The 22,318-nt window shown below is 35.2% G+C and overlaps 2 protein-coding genes across 2 annotated transcripts; both read right to left on the bottom strand.

The window, feature by feature from the left end:
- Window positions 1-6,244: 6,244 nt before the first annotated feature.
- LOC109186133 (crooked neck-like protein 1) lies at window positions 6,245-9,484 on the bottom strand. Its single transcript, XM_019336046.1, has 6 exons — window positions 8,226-9,484; window positions 8,064-8,129; window positions 7,797-7,941; window positions 7,458-7,676; window positions 6,830-7,031; window positions 6,245-6,734 (listed from the first exon to the last, which is right to left on the bottom strand). The coding sequence occupies exons 1-6, from the start codon at window positions 9,395-9,397 to the stop codon at window positions 6,442-6,444; spliced, it is 2,097 nt and encodes a 698-aa protein (XP_019191591.1). The 5' UTR covers window positions 9,398-9,484; the 3' UTR covers window positions 6,245-6,441.
- A 1,089-nt stretch (window positions 9,485-10,573) lies between these two features.
- LOC109186915 (SPX domain-containing protein 1-like) lies at window positions 10,574-14,289 on the bottom strand. Its single transcript, XM_019337105.1, has 3 exons — window positions 13,887-14,289; window positions 11,369-11,495; window positions 10,574-11,252 (listed from the first exon to the last, which is right to left on the bottom strand). Exons 1-3 carry the CDS (start codon window positions 14,214-14,216, stop codon window positions 10,813-10,815), a joined length of 897 nt encoding a protein of 298 aa, XP_019192650.1. The 5' UTR covers window positions 14,217-14,289; the 3' UTR covers window positions 10,574-10,812.
- Window positions 14,290-22,318: the final 8,029 nt, after the last annotated feature.

The raw sequence follows: 22,318 nt of genomic DNA, 5'->3' as shown, positions 1-22,318 counted from the left end.
CGCTAGCACACCCTCTAAATATGTGAAACACTATTTCTACAGAGATATAAACAAGACAAACCTCAGTCGGTGTAGCAAACTCCGGAACATCTGAGCCGACAGCATCACCACCACCCCCATCATCATTATCACCGCCCCCATCACTAGAACACTGCCAAGCACGAGAGCAAATACATACTTGCACACAATAACGACAACCAATATTAATCACTGCCAGGAAAAAAAAAAAGTTAAAGAACAAACCTCATCTACAGTAGTAGTCTCTGGCGACTGCGGCATAGGGCAACCACCCACTCCTGCCCCCCCACCACCATCACCCCTAACAGTCCGGGTCAGTCCAGCCTCCTTCGCCGCGGCCGCCAACCCAGCACACATCACCACCAAGCTTACCGAATCCATAAGATTACCAGAGTCACGCCGGTTTAGCACATCAGCAGCTCGACCCCCGGCACCCGCCGCTGCAAAATCCTGAGTTAGGCCAAGGCTAAAAGACGGCATATCATCCACGCCAAACCCGTCAGAAATTTGCCGGAAAGCAGCCTCCAACTCCCGCACCCGACACTGCATAGGACCATACAAGCGACGACAAACCTCCCCCTCCGCACGGCTACCACGTGCCATCTTGAAAAACTGAACCAAGCTATCAACCGAACTTGCAAAACCACCAACAGCCTCACCAACCACACATTCAAACGTCTAGGCAAACAAAACAAAAAGACGCCACATTCATTAACATGAAAACAGTATTCACACTCTAGTCAAACACTACACACACCCCACACACAAGTCCAATAGTGCGCACGCAAAATACCCAACCGCCAAAAAAAAACAAGATTACAAAACCATATGCAACCCTACATACACATCATGCAGTGCTAAACCAATAAAAGCACGAATACGAAGATAAAAAAATTTGGTGTGCAAGCAAGACAAAATGGTGTGCACTTCTACCTTAGGCCCATGATCAAGACCATCCACTTCAGCATTCAAGCCCACCCCAGCAGCCTCAATCTCCCCCCGACCAAAACCACCACCACTCATCTCCGCAGACTCCCTAGCAAACAGCAAATCAGATGTCCACCCACGCAAAGACGGCACAACCCGGGGGACAGACCGCTCAAACGCCAACACACAGTCCACATAGAAGAGCTGAAACAAAAAACAACACAATAAGGGAATACCACAACGAAACAGTAAAAAGACACAAAATAACAAATACTATCATACCGCAACAAACTCCGCCGCGCCCACGAAGCATTTATGACGACCAGAAATCCAAGCATCCTGAGTTTCCACCAAAGAATCTAGCACCAGCTTGCACCAATTTAACTCGTGGATCCGGGAAACATCATCAAAGCAATCAAAATACATTTGATTTGCATATCCATTGCTCATACAACAAACCAGCGTAGATAGCACCAACATACAAAAGTGCCTCTTAAACCAGTCACCACCATCAACCCCTGCAATAACCTTGTCTGCAACCATGGACAGCGACACCGTATACCGCACCTCCCCGAACAGCCCCCTCCAATGTCTCAACAAGTTACTAATCTGCTGCCTCTCACGCTTCACCATCTCGGACTCGCCACGTGGAAACCCCAACACCAATTCAACGTCGTGCTCGTAAACAGGAAGGACTCTGCCACCACCCAAAACAAACGTCCTTGACTGCCCATCAAAGTTAGATAGGAGCCAATGCACAAGGCTAGGCGGACACTCGGACACCTTGAAATCCAACAAATGGCCAAACCCTAACCCCCTAATATCATCTTTCTGTCGCGCAGACAAATCCTGAAGCGCATCAACAAGCACACCAGACTGCCCCCGAAACTTAACAGTCGGAAATTCACCATCCTCTTCTACAGGCCCCTCACCACCATCGGAAGAATCTTCAGGCGCATTACACAGCGGGTCTTGCTCCAACCTAGCCAAGAAAGCCAAAGGTGGGGAAACGAAGTCATCATCGCTTGCACCCCCCTCACCCACTCGTAGAACAGGCCGCACCTCCTTAACCTTCTTACCTGCATAAAAGAAGACTCGCAATATTCACTAGACAGCTAACCAGGCAGACACAATTATGCCACCCCCTGCACACCTAAACAGGTAAAAAAAAAAAAACCACCTAGACACCTAACCAACACTACAACGCACACAACTATGCCAATCCCCGCACAGTTCAAATACACATTTACAACACTAACATACCACAATTTAAGATGAATGAAACCTGGAAATAAACTACAATTATTATTGCTGTTATTATTATTACATACAAAAAAAAACAAAAAAAACAAAAAACACAAAGCAACATGCCCATCTAGCACATGATAGTGTAATTATTAGCCAACAAAATAATTTCACTGGACAATTCAAACCAAAACAATTCTAGTTGTTTCTAATGCCAACAAAAACAACAATACTAATCGGCATGTCATGAACAACTACATATACTAATTTAAAAAAAAAAAAAACAAACAAACAAACAAACAAACCCGGAACCAGTCCCCCCCACCCCACCCCCGCCAACCCCACGAACCCAGCTAGCCCCCCCCCCCCACCGGAACCAGAACCCAGCACCACCGCCGACCCCCCACTGCCACAAGCAGTCCCCCCGGACCACACAGACAAAAAACCCACCTCAAACCCCCTAATCCTTGCCCTACAACACCGTCGTGCACCGCCAACGTGCCTTCCGACGGTGCACGGGAGCCCGCACCCCCAACCCAACCCGCCACAACCCCCAAACGACCAAAAAAAAAACCCTAGCTACAAAATTCGGCCAAAAAATGGCATCCCCGACAACCCCCGATCATACCCCCCGGCCTACAGGCCACCAAGCAACAAAAGCCCCAAAAAAATAAGCGAAAAAGATAGCATAAAGCGAAGCAAAAAAAAAAAACGAAACTAACCTCCCCCTGTCTCCGGTGGTCCCCCCCTCTTCAGCCTGCCGCGGTCCCCACCGACAACCATAGCAACGTGGAAACGAACAACCCAATGTGCGCCTGAGACCAGATGCAAGCCAACGCGAGTGTGCTAATCTCGTCACACACACTCCTGAAGCAAACCCAGCGAAGAGCGAAAGAATAGAAGAGTCCAACGAAAGTGCGCGTGAGTTTGAGCGAAAGAATACAACCTCTGACTAGGACTCATACTAAGAAAATACCAAATGTACCCCTCTTAACATAAAAACTCAATAAATTAACCAAAACCGCCCGCCCAAATCAGAGTCATCCAATCGCATCATCCAACGCACCAAATTAGTCCTCATGTTTATATTTTAAGATGGGTTTTCACCTGAATATAATTCTATATATATATATATATATATATATATATATATAGCAAAATGATATGCTTCACTTCAAATTTGATATGGTATCAATATAATGTTAAAATGTAATTATAATAGAAAAAAATTGTCAAAAATACTAATTGCATTCGCACATTCTGCGTTTCTACAACTAGTATATACAATGTGTGTCTATGTATATGCAGTGGCGGAGCCACATTAAACTTGACAAATTATGGTGCATACAGATGCAAAAACGACGTTATTTTGGTTAAAAAAATGCGCGTCCCACTTAAAAAAAGAAATTAGGTTCGATTCCCGACAATAGCATTTTTATATATCCATAAATTCATAATGATATATCCACAGTGAATGAATGAACTAAATATCCATAATGATTGAACTAAATATCCACAATGAATGAACTAAATATCCATAAATTTATAACTATATATCCATAAATTCATAACTATATATCCACAGTGAATGAATGAAGTAAATATCTACAATGAATGAACTAAATATCCACAATGATTCAACTAAATATCCACAATGAATGAACTAAATATCCATAAATTCATAACTATATATCCAGAAATTCATAACTATATATCCACAATAATACTATTGTCGAGAATCGAACCTGAATTTTGTTTTTTTTTTTTAAGTGGGACGCGCCTTTTTAGTCAAAACGACGTCGTTTTGCATCGTATGTACCATACATGGTGCATTCGGTTGCACAGCATAACTATTGATTAAACTTGCAGTGGGCCTTGGCCCTCCCCCAACCATTTTTTTTTTATAATTACTATTGTAGTTTTTTTTTGGCCCCCTCACTAAATATTTGTTATTTTACCCCCTCCAAGCAAGCTTCTAGGATAACTTTGTGGATTACTAATTTGCAATCTAGTTAGTTTTTTAATTTGTAAACGAAATACATTGCAGTTATGTTTATTATAATAATAAATTGTCATTTTACTACCAAAATCATTAAATTTCTGCTACTTTAATCTTTGTTTTTTTAATTTGCAAATGAAATACATTGCAATTGTGTTTATTATAATAATAAATTATCATTTTGCTACCAAAATCTTAAAATTTCTACTACTTTAATCTTTTTTCGTCTAATTATTCTTTTTTTTTCTTCAGTTTTAGTTAATTCAATTGATTTGTCAAAAAATAATAATAATAATAATGTGAACATCAGAAGTTTGAGTTGAAATGAAAAAGACACAAATAATTGATCAATTGTGTTTATTATAATAATAAATTGTCATTTTACTACCAAAATCTTTAAATTTCTACTACTTTAACCTTTGTCTTTTTTTTTTTTTTTTTAATTTGCAAATGAAATACATTGTAATTGTATTTATTATAATAATAATTGTCATTTTGCTACCAAAATCTTTAAATTTCTACTACTTTAATCTTTGTCTATTTATTCTTTTTTTTTTTTCAGTTTTAGTTAATTCAATTGATTTGTCAAAAAAAAAAAAATTAACACTGTGAACATCGAAAGTTTGAGTTGAAATGAAAAAGACACAAAGAATTGATCTTTTCTTTAAAAGAAAGAATTCTGAAATTCAACATCTCAAGTAAATTCATATACAAGTATTGAACCATTGAATTCTGGAAGACATCTCAAGTTATAGTAGATTTGTAATATAATAATGTATTTTAAAAGATGTTAAATAAATATTAATATGTTTTATTATTCTCTCTTCAAATTGTAATTGACCCTTGCACCCCAAGTCCTGGCTCCGCCTCTATATATATGTATATATAAATGTAAACAATCAACACTTGATAACCTATTATATTGCCTTTGTTATATGTCTGACGCAATAAAAGATCCATTATGAAGGTTGAAGCACTAAGCAGTTGTCTTTTTGTTTTGCACTAAGCACAAGCTTTTAGGCACGTGTACTTTGCAGAACGAATACTACATAATATTTAATTTGTGCATGTAAATTGTGAAGAAAGCCACTAGATCGAGTGAGTGTGTAAATTAGGTAAGGGAGGTCAAAATAATTTTTAAAAAATGTTCATTTTTTTTTATAAATTTTGAAGTAAGGGTTAAATATGTCATTGAACTACACACGATAACACAGTTAGATCACTGATCTTAAAAAAATTTAGGAATAAGGTTCAAATTGGCCACTAAACGTAACCTAATTGCATTATCGTGTTGTTCGATGGCCTATTTGACATTTATTTCTTTTTATTTTTACATTAACCATTTTAGATGTATAATTACCAAATTAAACATCTCAGTAAAGAGAACCTGAATTTATTTTGACCTAACTCAAATCGGACATAGACTCACTCAAAACTTTATCTCAAAATGATCATTTTGACAAACCCAAGAAGAGAATCTAAGAATTTTTTTTAATTGATTTGGAGACCCAAGAAGAGAATCCAAGAGCATTAAGAGTTTAATTCTTACTATTAACATTATTTTTAAATTCTAATGCAATTATTAATAATAATAATAATTATTATTATTATTATTATTATTTGTCGGAGAGACATTTCAGAGCAATCAAATTTGTGATTTTTTCATGAGTTTTTACAGAGAAAAATATTAAACATGGGTTATTTGGTAAGATATGTTTTTTTGGGGGATTTTTATTACTGCAAAATTAAGTGTTTGGTGGACCCATACTTAAATAAATTGAAGCGCAAATCACCGCGTTTTGAGCATCCATGCACCCACACAGGCCATGCTAGTTGCGTTTGCAGGCATTTTTAAAAATTTTGCGAGATTTTTTCTCTTTTTCCTCTTTCCTACTTGGCATGAAAAAAAAAAACAAAAAGAAAAAAACAAAAAAAAAAAAAAAAAAAACAAAAAACAAAAAACTTCTGCTACAATGAAGGGAATAGACAGGGATAAACTAAAGTAGAATTTTATAAGGGAATGGATATTTTCTTTCCTCAATGATTTGAATCTATAACCTTGTGCTACAATGGAGAGAATGAATATTTTCATTTTCTTTCCTTAATGATTTGAATCTATAACCCTAAACCCTAACCCAAAACTTTCTAGAATCAACAATGCCTCTGATACTAAAAAAAACAGAATTATCATGATCCCTTTACCAAACTAGTCAAATTCTAAAAATGATTACAAGTTCAGAAGCTAGCCATTCTCAAGTAGATATCTTTTGCTTCTTCCATTTATATGCAGCTTCCAAAATTTTAAGATTTGTGGTCTGTGTTTCTTCCGGGAATAGGTAATCTATGTATTCCACATACCCTGCTAGACCATCCTCAGTTTCTATTCGCCGCCTCTTTTTGAGTTTTTTAGGTAATTTGGCACGAACCAATCGAACATCACCAAAGCTGCTTTCCATGTTTAGCCATTCTTCTAAAAGCATCGCCCTCTCCTCTTTTAATTCAGGTGCTGAAGTTCTAAAGTAAACTAGTGCCCTTTCAAAGACCCCTGGTACATAAAGAAAAAAAAATGTTAGTTAATGATTTAGCTTAGGTGTGAAAAAAATACTAGTGTAAAACAAGAGCAAGTTCAGATATTCTGACCTCTAGCCCGTAAACATTCTTTTTTCTGTTCAGGACTGACTTCTTGCTGGTCTGGGTCTGAGGAATCCCCTTCAGCAGCTGAAGCTTCAAACTTTGCATAACTTATCCATACTTTCAAGTGTTTTGTGCGGCTCAAAAACCGCTCATACAATGCTCTAGTCCTTTCATATTCACCTCCAGATATCTCGAAGTCAATATATGCCTATCACAGATTGAAAAATAGAACAAAATATAAATATACATATTTAATCACAATCAGTCTCAAGCTAACATATAGTCCCAAAACGAAGAAAGAACTTTGCAATTACAATAAGCACATCCCCAGTTCCAAATGTTTTAATGTCCTTCGACCTAAAATCACCCATTAATCATTACATAATATGCATTAAAATAAGTAAAAACTCAAGAGAATATTGAAATGCACTTGTTCATAATCACTTTTCCCTTGTGTGTTTATATGGAATCTAAATCAGAAACTGATTTGATTTTCACCTAGAAAAGAAATCACCCCAAAAGACACATGCAATTAAAATGAGATTAAGCATAGAACTGCTAGGCCCTTACTAGCAACCCCAAGAAAGAAATCATGTGATGTGAGAATATAGAAAAATTAGCTCAAATTAAATACCTTCCATAGTAACTCTGGCTTGTCCAATGCAGGTTGGTCAATTGCAAGCTCAAAAACAGCTCGGGCTCGCTCTGTTTCATCCAAAGACTTCTCCAACTCGGCAAATTTAATCCATGCATAGCACTTTTCTGGAGACCATTCTAGGTATTTCTCATAAAGTTTCCGGCAACGATCTATGTTACCTAGGCTCAATTCTATTTCAATGTACTTTTTGAATATCTGTAGGTTGCAAGAACACTAGTCAATATATCATTATCATTAAATGAAGAAAAGAAAGAGAAACACAGGCAATCCAAGAGATGAGTTCAGGGTACTATTAATGGATAGAATGATAGATACCTTGTCTTTAGGAGCCATTCCAATAGCCCGTCCAAGGATCAATCTGGCAGCTTTCAGCCTTAACTGACGTATTTCAAACTGGGCAGCTAATAACCAAATCTTGGCAAACGAAAATTTCTGATGAGGGATCAAATTCAGACATTCCCTGGCAATAGTAAAACACAAAATTTATTGTATATCCTAATGACATATTTCTTTCTTGAAATGAAAGCTTATATATTTGATGAGTGATTCTGAGCCTACATTAATACAGTCAAGACATCTTACCTGTAGACTTCTCTAGTGCGTTCCATGTCTTGTGCATGAAGTTCCTCATATAAAGCATAATTAATCCTAAGCATACAAAAAATTAACCAATCAGTAACTGCTAATAAAATTTCAATAATAGCATTAAAAGAGATAATATTAGTATGAGACCACTATGCTTACCACAAGTAAATATATCTCTGCCAATACCGTTTCTCTTGAGCAGGAGGTATATTAGCAATCGCTCTCTCATAGACCTCTCTAATCCTCTCCTTAATTCCCACCACACTTTCCTCGAGCCGTATGTAATCAAACCACGCATCATAATTATGAGGATTCTTCCTAACCTCATCCTCATATTGAAACCTTTTCTTCCCAACAATGGCATCCTCAATGCCATGCTTATCACCATATTGCTTCTCAAAAGCCACATACTTCTTATATAAATCCTCAGCCCGAGCTTTTGGTATATGATCGAGTACAAACTTATATATACACCTAGCCCTCTCTACCTCCTTACACATCTCTTCAAACTCTGCAAATGACACAAATAACTGTTCCACCTCCTCATCATCACCCAACATATCCACTGCCCTCTCATAACAACTCCTAGCCCGGGCAATGTCCCTATTTTTCATCTCAAACTTTGCATATCTAATCCAGGCACTCACCTTAGGATGGCACTGAACAAACTTTTGGAATATTTGTCTAGCCCGATCAATCTCATTATACCTCAGCTCAAACTTGATATAAGAGAGCCAACCCTGTTGGTCAGGCTGCCAGGCCATCCATCTCTGGAATACCTGCCTAGCACCCGCGAAATTCCCCAACATCTCTTCCATGTGAATGTACTTATACCAAAGCTGATCAACCCTAGGCAAGATGGCGACAGCTCTGTCCCACACATTCCGAGCATGGTTTATGAACTTATTCTTCATCTCCATCTCTGCATAATTAATCCAAATTGTTGGCTCAGGATAGAAATTCTCCAGCGCCCGCTCCCAAACAGAGCGGGCACGGTCGAAATCCTTCTGGGACTCCTCCCACCTAGCATACTTCACCCAGACACCCTTGCTCCACCGCATACGGCGGATTTGGTCCTCAAACTCCTTGCGCTTCTGGAGGCGGTAGTCATCAAGTTCACTGGAATCTGTAATTTTGTGCTTAGGCGGCCGGATTTCTGCCTCCTGTCTCTCCCTTGCCTCGCGGAGAATTTGCTCCGCGGTGATTTGAATCGGAGCAGGGGTCTTATTCTTCACCCGGGTAGGCCTTGGCAGCTTCACCTCCGTTTCTTTGCGGGTGAGGTACCCTAAATTTGGATATGATTCCTTGTCTTTCACCATAGCTGCTGACATTAATAGAGGTGGAGTTCGAGAATAGTTTTCCGAGAACCTAATAGAGGATTATCAAAACTGATTCATATTAGGGGTTTTTAAAGACTATGAAATAGGGTTCAGTTGGGACTAATTATTTATAATTATAATGTAATAAGGACTAGTATAAAATATAGATTAATACCCAAAATCGTCATCGACTATAGTGGTTTTTCTCAATTTCGTCCTAAACGACTTTGGTAACCTAATATCGTCCCAGACTTTTGTGTTTCGCTCAATTTAGTCCTAGACTTTTGTGTTTTTGTTCAATTTAGTCTCTCATTTGTTATTCTGTCCATTTGGTGTTAAATAAATAGACAATTCAGTAATTTTAATATTGGCATCTCTTTACTCATAGACATGTGAACTGCGAAATCCTTTTTTTTTTATTACAAATTACTCCCAGAATTACTTCTAAAACTGCAAATATAAAATTTGATTTGCAGGTCCGGGAGTAATTCTGGGTGTAATTCGTACAAGAAGGAGGAATTTCGCACTTCACAAGTTGAAAATAAAGAGAGATCAATATTGACATTACTGAATTGTCCCTTAATTTAACACCAATTTGACGAAATAACAAATGGAGGACTAAATTGAGCGAAACACAAAAGTCTGGGACGATATTAGGTCACCAAAGTCGTTTAGGACGAAATTGAGAAAAACCACTATAGTCGATGACGATTTTGGATATTAACTCATTTAAAATATGGTAATACACCATTTTTAATATTATATATTATTTTCTACTTTCCTATTTCTAATATGGTAATACAATATATATATTTTTTTGTAAGGAGTAATATAATTCCTAGAGAAATCAATGCACACTCGTAAACCACTAAACTCTGGAGTGTTTATTTTGTGACTCTAAAACATGTATTACATTTATTTATTATTTAAACAACACTTTATTTTTTCGATATTACATATTTATTAATGAGTGATTCCGGATTTTGCATCCATTTACAAAATTCAAAAAAAATGTCCAAAGCTACAATTTACTCACGGATCACTGCGGTTAACAAGAAGCCCCAACCCGTCAATTTCCAAACAAATTCCCCAATAAAACAACTATTTCTTTCTGCGCAATAAAAACTCTGCATACATTTGTTTCAAAAAAAAAAAAAAACTCTGCATACATAATACGCAGTAATAACCAAAATAGACATACTGTATTTGTTTCTCACAAGAGGGAATCAGATTTAAAGATAAAATCATATCTGGTTACAGCCGTTGAGGACTAAACTTTTATGCATTTACCCATTCTGTTAGTATAGTATATGAATATCTAAATGCATGCATTACAGATGCATTTGCCCACAAAGAAAAAATAAAAATTTTTGACAATGCGGGGGATTAACATTACGGCCTATTCCCCTTCTCCCATATACATCATACTACTTTGCTGCTTGTTCCAGAATTGGAATTTTATTCCAAGTATCATCTACTCCGCTAGTTTGCAGGGGTGGCAACGAAAAAACACTCACCGTTGAGCTTCTGCTGCGAATTTCTTTCAGAACCCTCAATGCAGATAAGGTGCTCTTCATGTGCAAGCTCTCCATATACTCGATCTCTGCAAGCTCCTTCGGGCCTCTGAGTAGACCACCTTCGCTTTTGGCAGTTCCGCTGGTTGAAGGTTCATTTCCATCACCCGCCTCAGTCGAGGATGGGGCTTCTATCACAGGGAACAGTCGATCGATCAGTATCTCGCATTCCTTGACGAGCTTGTAAAGCAAGTCGGTGGTGAAGAAGGGTTGTTGTAGGACTTTCTGAATGAAGGGCAGGCGAAGGAGAGTGCCAGTCCTTTTGTCATACTTCTTCAGTATCTTTGCTAGCCCTGTTATCACATCATGAATGTGTAAGCTATATATGAAGAGCCATAAATTTGTTGATACACAAATTAAAGAATCTTCTCTAGATTTTTGAATTGATAATTATGCAAATTAAAGTTACCTGTGTAATTAAGAGCACTGTAGTTTTCCAACAGAACCATCTCACCATGGAAGTCCACAACCTCCTTTCGGATTTTTATTATCTCATCATTGTAATCATTGGCCTTTGCCACTCTATCCTGCAGATCCTGCAAACCAATTTACAAAGAACAGTGTCATATGCAACCCTCCAACTTAAAAGGAGTTTTTTTTTTTTTTTTTTTTTTTTTTTTAATATATAACCTTAAATAACAAGATAAAGCTTTGAAATTTAAACTCTGCAGAAACATTATAAAACTAAAATGAAAGTATCAAAGCAAAAGAGTCTTCAGAAGTTCAGCACGGATACCCAAAAAATTTGGAAGCTATAAGATGCAAATAAAACTAATTGCATGTAAAGAATGATTTCTCAACATCTCCATTTGTGTATATACCAACCTACAGTTATGCTTTTAACTTAAGATGAACCTTAGGATCACCTAAAGCATAACAGAATCAAGAGTTCAAGACAGATATGAGATTCTTCTGGCGTCATTGAACATGTGACACATGAACCACAGGGTCAACAAATCTGGTAAAGAAAAGACTAACTTTATGTTGTATGTAGCTAAAATTCTTTCTTTATTGACAACTTCAACTTCAGTACAAAAAAAGGACTGTTATCATCAATAGAACTGAACATCAACCTCCTAAACTCAGATCAATCATGACTTTTGAGATATTTGTTCCAATCACTATAACAATTTCATAGATAGTCCATGCTATTAACTGCAAAGCCACTTAATTTGGTGCCTTTTTAAATCCATAGAAAATAGCTAAAATGCAACAACCATGCTTCAAACTCCCTTAACAGGGCGTTTGGTTGGAAGGGTGGAATTATGTGGGAAATGAATTGTAATTCCATGGGAGTTGAATTACTGGGAATAAAGTGGGAATTTAAATTCCAGTGTTTGGTTGACAGGAATAGAATTACTGAGAATTTCAATTTCAATGTTTGGTATACATGGGAATTGAAAGAGAATAAGTAGTATAAAGTCAAAAATGTCCATTATTGTTGTTAGACATTAATTTTAGGTTACAAAAGGAAGGGGTAATTTTGACTCATCACTATCTTTTTTCCCAGGAATTAAAATACCAGGGGGGGACATGGGATTTTAATTCCATGAAAATGGGGGAATTGCAATTCCATGGAATTGCAATTCCCTCCAACCAAACTACGGAATTTAATGGCCTTTGGAATTAGGTGGGAATTTAGTGGGAAGGGAATTTAAAATCCCTCCAACCAAACGCCCAGTAATAGTTGCCACCAAAAAACTGGTTTTTAGTTACATATACTAATTTACTATTTTGAAATTCATGAAAAGAAACAAAAAGATAATCCAAAACAGCAAAAATTAGTTTGTAGAGTAAAGAAACACCACATAAACCTGCAACACCAGTCATCATGTCACTATTAATTATCAATTAAGCACTCATACATAGCATTTATGTCCAGACTTCTGCACAAGGGTGGGATTACACAATACAATGCCAAGTCAAGTAACAGCTAAGAAGTTTTCTAGCATTAAGTATTATACTTATTGGTCAAAAAAATCCAAAACTTTGCATCTTGTGACAATTATTGTAAAATCTTTTAAATTTTGTTTAATTTCATAAAATTTGATGCAATTTTAGTCGACCCTTTTAAATTGAGGAGTTTTTTCAAGCAGGTAGCAAAATTGACAAGATGTCCAATGTGTGAGTATCAAATATGGTGAACAAAATCCTAACTTTTAGGACCTTGGTGAACAAGATTTGGACAGCCTCAGATGACGTGAGACAAATGCTTTAATTTTTTTAGCCAATAATCCTAATTTTTATGATTTGATCCATCCTACTTGGCAGGATGGAATGGTTTGTGCAGGGGCTATAGCAGAACTCTTCTTCAAATATGGTCCACCAAGTATTTTACTAAATTTTATTATAACAGTGAATGACATCGACAGGGCAATGCATAGCGAGGTCAGTGTAACAGATAAAATCCAAGTAGTTCACTGTAGTTACCTCGTATTATTTACTCCCTCTGTCACATTTTATCTGTTCTACTCACTATCCATCAGTTAAACCAACTTTTTTTTAGTTAAATTTTTTTTAATAATACTTTTAGCATAATTTCTAAATATATAAATTTTCTATACTAATCCTAAGCTTAATATTATAAAAAACTAAATATCTCGGAACCAGATACATAAAATGGGACGGAGTATCAGTTTACATTGTTAATCTTTTTCCAGATTAACACAACACTACAACAGTCAGTATCAAGTTATGTATAGTGCTTGAAGTTACCTTCTAACGAACAGGAACAGTATAGTAACAGATCAGTGCAATATCAATAACTTCACGGAGTGCTAATTCTAAAATGGTGATTTTTTTTTTTTTTCACAGAATTGGAATGAAATTCAAGGCGCAAGTAATCCAAATGACCGAACAACAGAGTAACTGGAAGTCGATGAAATTTGAGTATGAAATTGCAAGGAAAACAAAGCTCGACTTCTTACCTTCAATCTGATGATATACTCCTCTTCCTTCTCGACGAAGAACGTGTTGAATTTCTCGAGCTCATCCTCCAGCAGCTTAACGAACTCAACCTCCGCCTCCGTCATGGCCTCCTTGTCTCCGCCACCATTGGCAGCAGCGGAACCCCCCGCGACAGCCAATTTGGGGCGCTTGTTGGGCCTAGCCTCTCCACCGTCTCCGGCAGAAGCCGATGATCCCTTGGGCTCAATCAGCTTGAGCCGCTTCTTCAGCTCCTTGTAGGACAGGAACTTGTCCCTCCATTCCGGCAACGTCTCCTCAATCTGAATGCTCAAACTCTTGCCGAACTTCATTCTCTCTCTACAGAAAGTGAGAAGGAAGAAGTGAGAGAAAATGAGGGGAAGTTGAGATGTGGAGCAGGGGAATATAACGGCAATGGAGGAGAGAGAATGTGCTAATTAGTAATTAGAGAAGCGGGGAATATTCCCTTGGGTGCTTTTCTGGAAAGAGGATATCTCCGGTTATATTCCTTTTATTTCGGTGAAATTATGCCTTTTTTTTTTTCGGAGATTTTATTTAGCCACCCCTGACGTGGCAGCTCGATATTACAGGACTGTGGAGCCTATAGGCTATAGCTCAACCTTTTTTTTTTTCCTCAATAATTCTATGTGTGGATTTGACATTAATTTTAGAAGAGATATTTAGCACTTTAGTTTAGATCATCCTCAATAAATATGTTAGCTAAGTTTTTAGGAGATTAGATCCCGGATGAAAGAGAGTGTGTGTTGGTAAAAAAGATTTGGATTGTGGAAGGGAGAGTGGATTTTTGTTTCTAAATGTGGGGTCTGCGCGCGAAGAACAAAGGAAAAGTTACTCATCTCTCATGCGCGTTCAGCGCAAGCTCCCAAAGGGCGCATGCACTACACGCGCCCCTTGGCGCGTAAAACTTTTTTTTTTTTAAGTTTTTTTTGCTTGATAGATGTTTTTTTTTTTTTGAAGTTTTTTTTTTTTTTTTTTTTTTTTTTTTTTTTTTGCTTTTGTTCTCTCTCCTCTCTCCCTGTAATCTGACAAAATTTTCTCAAAAAATATGTCTAATGGAAATGCTCTTAGTGGTTTCTTCACAGTTTTAGGCAAATATGGCATATGTGAAAGAGAGAGAAAAATTGAGCTCTCCCGGCAAGAGAAGTTTTTTGTGGGGCCTGCATGAGAGAGAAAAGGTATAAGAGAATCACATGTTCTCGCGTGACTAGCACAGACTGTGCCTATCCAGGCGCGTGCACTGCATGTGCCCTCTGGCGCGTATGTTGCTTTTGTTTTTGTTTTTGTTTTTTTTATGCTTTTGGTCGAACCTGATTTTCCTTTTTTTTTTTTCCTTCCTCTCTTTCCCTCTTCTCTCTCCTTTTGGCACCTTAAAAACCACCAAATACCACCACTATTGTTTTTTTTTTGGTACACCAATAGGTGGTTCAGGTCTTTCGCTGTCCGTTTAACGGTCCAGATCCACCCGACTAATCCTCGTTCGCGCCGGGAAGCACGGGAGCTGGCGCAAAGGGAATCGTCACTTGTGGAAATCAAACTCGGATTATTCCGGAATTCTCCCCCACTAAACCCACCACTATTGTGGATGCCCTTAGAGCAACCACAATCCACAGTAGTGGTTTTTAACATAGTAAAAATAAATAAATAAAAAGTTTTTGGACTAATGGTAAAACTGGTTTTTGACTAGTGTCTCTACTACAAATCAATGTTTTTTTGTGGGCTCCAGAAAAAAGGAATCTCACGTAGAAAGCACGTGTTTCGCGCTCAGCACTGCACTCACCCTTTTGAGCACGTAAAAGGACTTTTTTTCAGACTTGTTTTTTTTTTTTTCCTTTCTTTTTCTACCATTTTTCTCTCGCTCCTAGTTGGCCGCCAAAAAAAAAAAAAGAAAAAAAAGAAAAAACCTACAAAAAAACTCCACAATTGAGGTTGTTCTATATATTTTTAATTTGAATTTTTACCACCAGCTAGTTTTATAGTTTAATATAATAATGTAAAATAATGATGACAGATGCTGAGTAGGTTGTGTCCAATTGTTATATCATGGATTAGGGTCTTGTTTTGTACATCATAGACCAAGACAACATTCATATTATGTACATACAACTAATATATTATGTACCACCTTCAGTTAATAAATTACATACCTATTACAATTTACATATTATGTATCGATAGTTAACAAATTATGTACCTGCAATTAACATATTATGTACTTATAATTAATAAATTATATACTTGTAATTAACATATTATGTACCTTCAATTTATTTTTACAATGCAAGGTGAAACCTGATCTATGGTACGTATAATTTGTTGGTTGTGTCATGCTACTCTGATCCGAGTCCATAAAACCCTGTCACTAATAGAAAAATACTAAATGTACTGCCAATACTCCTACCACATGTACATATTCTATTAAAAGCAATCATTGTATGACACTTCATTAAGAGTAAAAATAAAGTATAAGATGAGAGTAGATGTAATATTGCTCGTCACTATTATGAGTTGTATTGTTCTAGCTCATACTTTTAGATGGCAACTCCTCCCAACTCTCTTAATTAATTAAAAATTTTAATTCATAATTTAAAAATTAATTTTATGTATGCAAATTATAATTTATATCTTTTGAAATTAATTTGTAAAAAATATAATATTTCTTATTTTCATGTCTCTTTGTCAACAATTGGGTATTTTTGCTTTTTTTTTTTTTTTATCAACCTAAGTAATATGACTAAAAATATTGTCACATTATCAGTTTTTGAAACACGACAAAATAAAAAGTTTATTGCACACATATGATGTATATAATAAGCAACCTTCGAAATTCATATAGAATACAGTTGAAAAGACCAAAATTTTCATACCATAATAGCCACAATAATATTTTTTTATTCATTGAATATCATAAATTGACTAATCACAACCCTTATTTAAAAAGAATTTATTACTTATATTTTCAAGTCAGATGGTAATAAATTTTGGTAAAACAATTTGGTCTCCGACCATGATAACTTGGTACATTCATATATTTTGAGAGAAAGTTATTATATCAATTTTTATATTACTATCACATACTTTTTATTATGTAAGAACATTTAAGTCTTTATACTAATTATCTTTAATATTTTATTTTACACTAACCAAATAATAAAAATAATATTCTAAATAATTTTTTTTCATGGAAATTCAGTTCAATATTTTTTTCAGGAATCAAATGGACGTTTAAAAAAAAAAAAAAAAAAACAAATGGACGTTAATATATTCAAAGGCTCAAAGCGGGCGCAAGCTGCTAGGGCATCAGCTCAAGCCGAGCCAATTGACTTTTCTTTCAACAGAATTGAAAACGAAGATTGGTATAATTCCAAGCCATGAGGAATATGCGCGCCATTTTTATTTATTTATTTCTTCTCCCAAATTTATTTATTTATTTTGTTTGTTGTTGTCCCCACCCTCCTCTCTCTCTCTCTCTTTAAGGATGCTCGCCGTTGTCTTCGTCCACATAAACAGAAATAGGAAGTACAACAACGGCCAGGTTTGTTACACCCATTTCTCGGTCAAAAGCAAGGGCAAATCCGGAACGAAATAAGAGAAACCAGTTTTTTTTTTTTTTTTTTTTGGGGGGGGGGGTATATGTAACGTTTTAAAAAAGGGTTCGGGACTCTCAAATCTTACTTTCCAAATTTTATTTCATGATGTGACAGACATTGATAAACTATTTTTTTGTGGGTCTCAAAATATTGTGTGTATGAGTAAAAGTTAGGAATAGAAAATGAGAGTACAATAGTATTTTCCTTTTAAAAAAATTAAAAATCATTTTTAATATTAAGATAAATTTTGGTTAGAGACTTTTTTTTTTTTAAAAAAAAAAACCGTGTTAGAGACTTGTACTATACTATCAAATTTGATATCGGTTATTATGTTTGTTTGTCTATTTTTACTATCATATTATTGAATTTAGATCATTTAGGGTATGTTTAGTTCGGATATTGGAATCAGAATCGGAATGAGAATAAAACAATTGGTAATTGGAATGGGTTTTGGTGAAAATAATTTACATGTTTGGTAGTAGAGTCGAATTTGAATGATTACTAATAATATTGATATTCGGTTATGTATGACCATATAATCGGAATAAAGATTTTAAAAATATAAAAACAAAAAATCAATGCAATTGATCTTAAAAGTAGCGATGAAGTGAAGTGAGGAACTCGATGAAGTGATGAGGCAAGGAAATGAGGAGACAATGAAATGATGTCAGATAAGGCTGAATTAATGGAACAATACCTTATTTAAATTAGGTAATGAGTTTTGTAATTATAAAGGTAATCGAATCTTATACTTGTGTTTTAAAAAAATTATCAACCAAATAATGTGTATGACTTTCATTCTTATTTCGTATGTCTAAACCAATGAGCCAAACACACCCCTAGTAATCATAAAACTCATTACCATTTTCATCATCTACTTTTGTTAAATTGAATAAAAAATAGGAAAGAGAAATGAAAAAAAAAATTAAAAAGTCATTGTCTATATATATATATATATATATATATATATATATATATATATATATATATATATATAATGATTAAACACAAAATCATGCACTTTAAAGTTTTAAAAACAACTCACACAACAACTCACATTAAGTATACACTCACGCACATTAAGCACAAAACTCACCCACATTAGGCGCAAGATTCACGCACCTTAAATACAAAACTCACGCACATTAAGTATTACACACTCACGCACATTAAGCACAAACCTCACACATCTTAAGCATAATACTCACTCACATTAAGTACAAAACTCACGCACATTAATCACCCGCACAATCGCACGGGAAACCTTCACCCGCACTGGAACTTAAACATATATATACATATATATATATATATATATATATATATATATATATGTATGTATGTATGTATGTATGTATATGTATATATTTATATTTATGATCATATGAGATCACCTGTTTAGGTGAGATTGTTTGATCAAATCTTGTGCATCCAGCTAATAAGTTTTAATGGTCATAATTGACAAATAATTCAACTTTAAATTGTCTTAAAACAAAGATAAGGGGTGAAATAGTAAAATAAAGAAGAATCTATATATGGATTAAATTATATTAAATATCATGTCCATATTTGTAGGAGATTTATTTAAATGTATGAATGCAAATAATATAATCTGTAATCAATATACTCAAATCACGCAGACACCACAGTAAAAATGGATACACCATGGCCGATGGAGAACATAGGTACGCTCATGTTAAACACCATCCAGTATGTGCAATCAGGTGCGTCCTGTCACCGTGTGTGCAATCAGTGTGTGGTTAAACACCAGGACCTTAACGCACATGTGCACACACTTGTGCACGATTATGCAAACACCTAATAATATTAAATCCATCATTAATTTCAATCATAGACTCAGTACTAAAATGCTACAAACACAAACACGCCCACAGGATTGCACATATATGCAAACATATGTTAACTTTGTTGCACATACTACTTATATTTGAAGACTTCATATTGCACTTGTTAACACACATACATGGGTGGAGATCCATTCTGAAAGTTTTGACTACTTACCGCCATAAAACACTACGCTATCAACTACATAGACCCTTCAATTCATTCGTCACCACTCAATTCTGTAAACATACTATTCCTATAATTGCCACACATGCTTGTGCAATCACAAGTGATTTGCATGCACACGTCCATTCATCTTATGTTCTCGCACAATTCCACTAAAAGGAATTTCCCTCTCAATCTCACTACAAAGGTCCCTTGTTTTTTAAAAAATATCCATCACACGCGTGTGCAAACGAACGTTGCCTGCGCTGCACACATGTGCGTATGCCTACGGCCTTAACGGCCAATATCCTAACACATACATGCACACACGAGTAAACGTTATTGCACACACCTAATAATATTATTTCACTCATGAATGACACTCGTGTGGACACAGAACTTAACAACTACAAACACAACAATTAACCATCGTCTGTGGTGTGTTCATTGTTACCGTGATGTATGCATTTCTTGAAGATGATGATGATGATGATGATGATGATGATGATGATGATGATGATGATGATGATGATGGAGTACATGTTAGATCTTCAATCAATATATCTTCATTATTAATTTATAAGAAGTAATTTTTTTTGAAATTTGAGGAGAGATATAAGTGATCAAATTTAAACTTAGATCTATTACGTACTTAAAAATGAGTATAAATTAAACTTAGAATAAAAATAGTCAATATACGAATAATAAATAAATGTAAAAAAAGTTATAATAGTTCTCAAAATTTTAAAATATTTAATTTAGCGCAATCTTTTTCTAAATACTATTATTATTATTTTTCATAAATACAAGATGAAAATTGGTGCAAGAAAAGATTCGAATCTATAATTTTGGTATATGCTCAAAGCCTGAAAATAAGTTTGAAGAATTCCATATTCCAATATCAAATCAGTTCATGCATTTGTCCCAACTTTCTATCCCTTTTACATATATGCCCCTGGTTTTGAACTCTTATTTTATATATATATATATATATATATATATATATATATATATATATATATATATATATATATATATATATTTGTGGAATCTCTTTCAAAGCTTTGGTTTTTATGACAACAACATTGTTCTTTGTTCCACACTTCCACTCCTGCACTTGGATGTCTTTTTTTTTTTTTATAATTTTTTTTTACCAACATAGAATATATAGTCTGATTTTGAAGGATGTTTATGAGCTAATAATAAGGTCAATTAGCTAGAAGAGCACCCAAGTGAATGAAACATGATTATTATATTTAAATATATATGACCACGAGTTTAATTTTAAATTTAATACATACATCATTAAACAGTAATTGTGATTTTCAAAAAAAAAAAAAAAACAGCAATTGTGAGTTTATCTCATTATTAAAAAAAGGTAAATTAATCAAGGAGTTGGATTGATTTTCTAGCTTTGAAATTCGAGACGTCTGCTTAATGAAATTAAATTAACTAGCTAGTTGTTTGTTGTTGATTTATTTATTTATTTTTTTAAATCATTTAATGTGTGGACGTAAATAGTTGAATTTGAACACTTCAACGTTGGGAAATTCTACTTGTGAGGATACGTAAGAAGAAGATGGATAAAATAACCCTACCAAAATTAAATTTTTTTGAATGCTACTGGCTCTACTATAATGTAGTGTCTGTTCATATACTTTCTCAACCTACTGAAACACAAAGAACCAATAACGTCTTCACTGAGGCTCGAACTCATAATAATCTTCTAAATAGAAGTCCAACCCGGGTACCATTATACCATATAGTCCTAGTCCCTACCAAAACTAAATTTTCATTAATGAAATTGCAAATATAATGGAGTGTTTGGTTGGCATGAATTGCATTGGCATTGAATTGCAATTCAATAAAATGATAAACTACATTGGTTGGTTGGAAGGAATTGTAATTCTCTCAATTCATTGAATTGCAATTCAAAAGCCCCCCTATGAATTGCAATTCATCCGTACAAAGAAAAGGAAAAATGAAGAAAATGATATATTTGTCCTTGAATGTTATTATTAATATTATTACACAAGGATATTTTTAGTCTTTATATCACTTCTCCCATTTTCATTCTGAATAATTCTATCCCTTCCTACCAAACAATGTAATTTTAATTCATACTTTATTCCACCTTATTCTTTTCCCACCAATTACAATTCCTTTCCCCATTAATTCCTTCATTCCAATCAAGCATTAAAAGTCAAACTACACTGTCACTTCAAACAGAACTGAAAGACAAAATTGTCAAAATTTAAATTTCGTATTACTAATGTTAAGTTGTATGTATTTACTTGAATTTTCTATTTTTTATTTCTCCAATTTTTATTTCCCACAATAAGGAAATATATAGCAAAATACCAATAGATTCAGTAACGGATTAAATAGTTAATGCTTAAATAAATACTTTTATTGTTTAAAGATTTTGAAAATTACTTCCCCTGGCTATCACCATCATATCATCTAAATAAGATTTTCCCCAAAATATAGTTGACAGGATAATAGGGCTGGCACCCGACCCGGATCACAAATGAGCATCTGACTCAGCATCACATGGGAATCCAGCGGGCAGAACTCCAACGGTTAGATCGAATTCCAACAGGTGTCACCTTTATTGTCATTGAAGCCACCTTTGATGCCACCATTGATGAGAGAGAGTTAAAGCCCCAACGCCTCATTCATGACTCTTCATATTCTTACCGTTAGCTCAACTCCCCAAGGATGTCTCTTCATGTTGTTACCGTTAGGACCTAGCATAAATAGAACTTCCCTCAACTGAGCAGAGGACACACTGTACTTTCTATACTGAGACAAAG

Source organism: Ipomoea nil, unplaced genomic scaffold (genome assembly GCF_001879475.1).
Source record: "Ipomoea nil cultivar Tokyo-kokei standard unplaced genomic scaffold, Asagao_1.1 scaffold1407, whole genome shotgun sequence".
NCBI lineage: Eukaryota > Viridiplantae > Streptophyta > Magnoliopsida > Solanales > Convolvulaceae > Ipomoea > Ipomoea nil.
The sequence above is the reverse complement of the archived record's forward strand: the minus strand, read 5'-3'. Positions and strand labels throughout refer to the sequence as shown.

Coding starts and splice junctions, on each gene's coding strand:
- LOC109186133 (XM_019336046.1), bottom strand. CDS start 9,397: ATGTCAGCAGCTATGGTGAAAGACAAGGAATCATATCCAAATTTAGGG. Junction 7,942..8,063: donor CGCACTAGAGAAGTCTACAG/GTAAGATGTCTT, acceptor TACTATTGCCAG/GGAATGTCTGAATTTGATCC. Junction 6,735..6,829: donor AGAATGTTTACGGGCTAGAG/GTCAGAATATCT, acceptor TTTATGTACCAG/GGGTCTTTGAAAGGGCACTA.
- LOC109186915 (XM_019337105.1), bottom strand. CDS start 14,216: ATGAAGTTCGGCAAGAGTTTGAGCATTCAGATTGAGGAGACGTTGCCG. Junction 11,496..13,886: donor AGTATATCATCAGATTGAAG/GTAAGAAGTCGA, acceptor ATTGGTTTGCAG/GATCTGCAGGATAGAGTGGC. Junction 11,253..11,368: donor CAGTGCTCTTAATTACACAG/GTAACTTTAATT, acceptor ATGTGATAACAG/GGCTAGCAAAGATACTGAAG.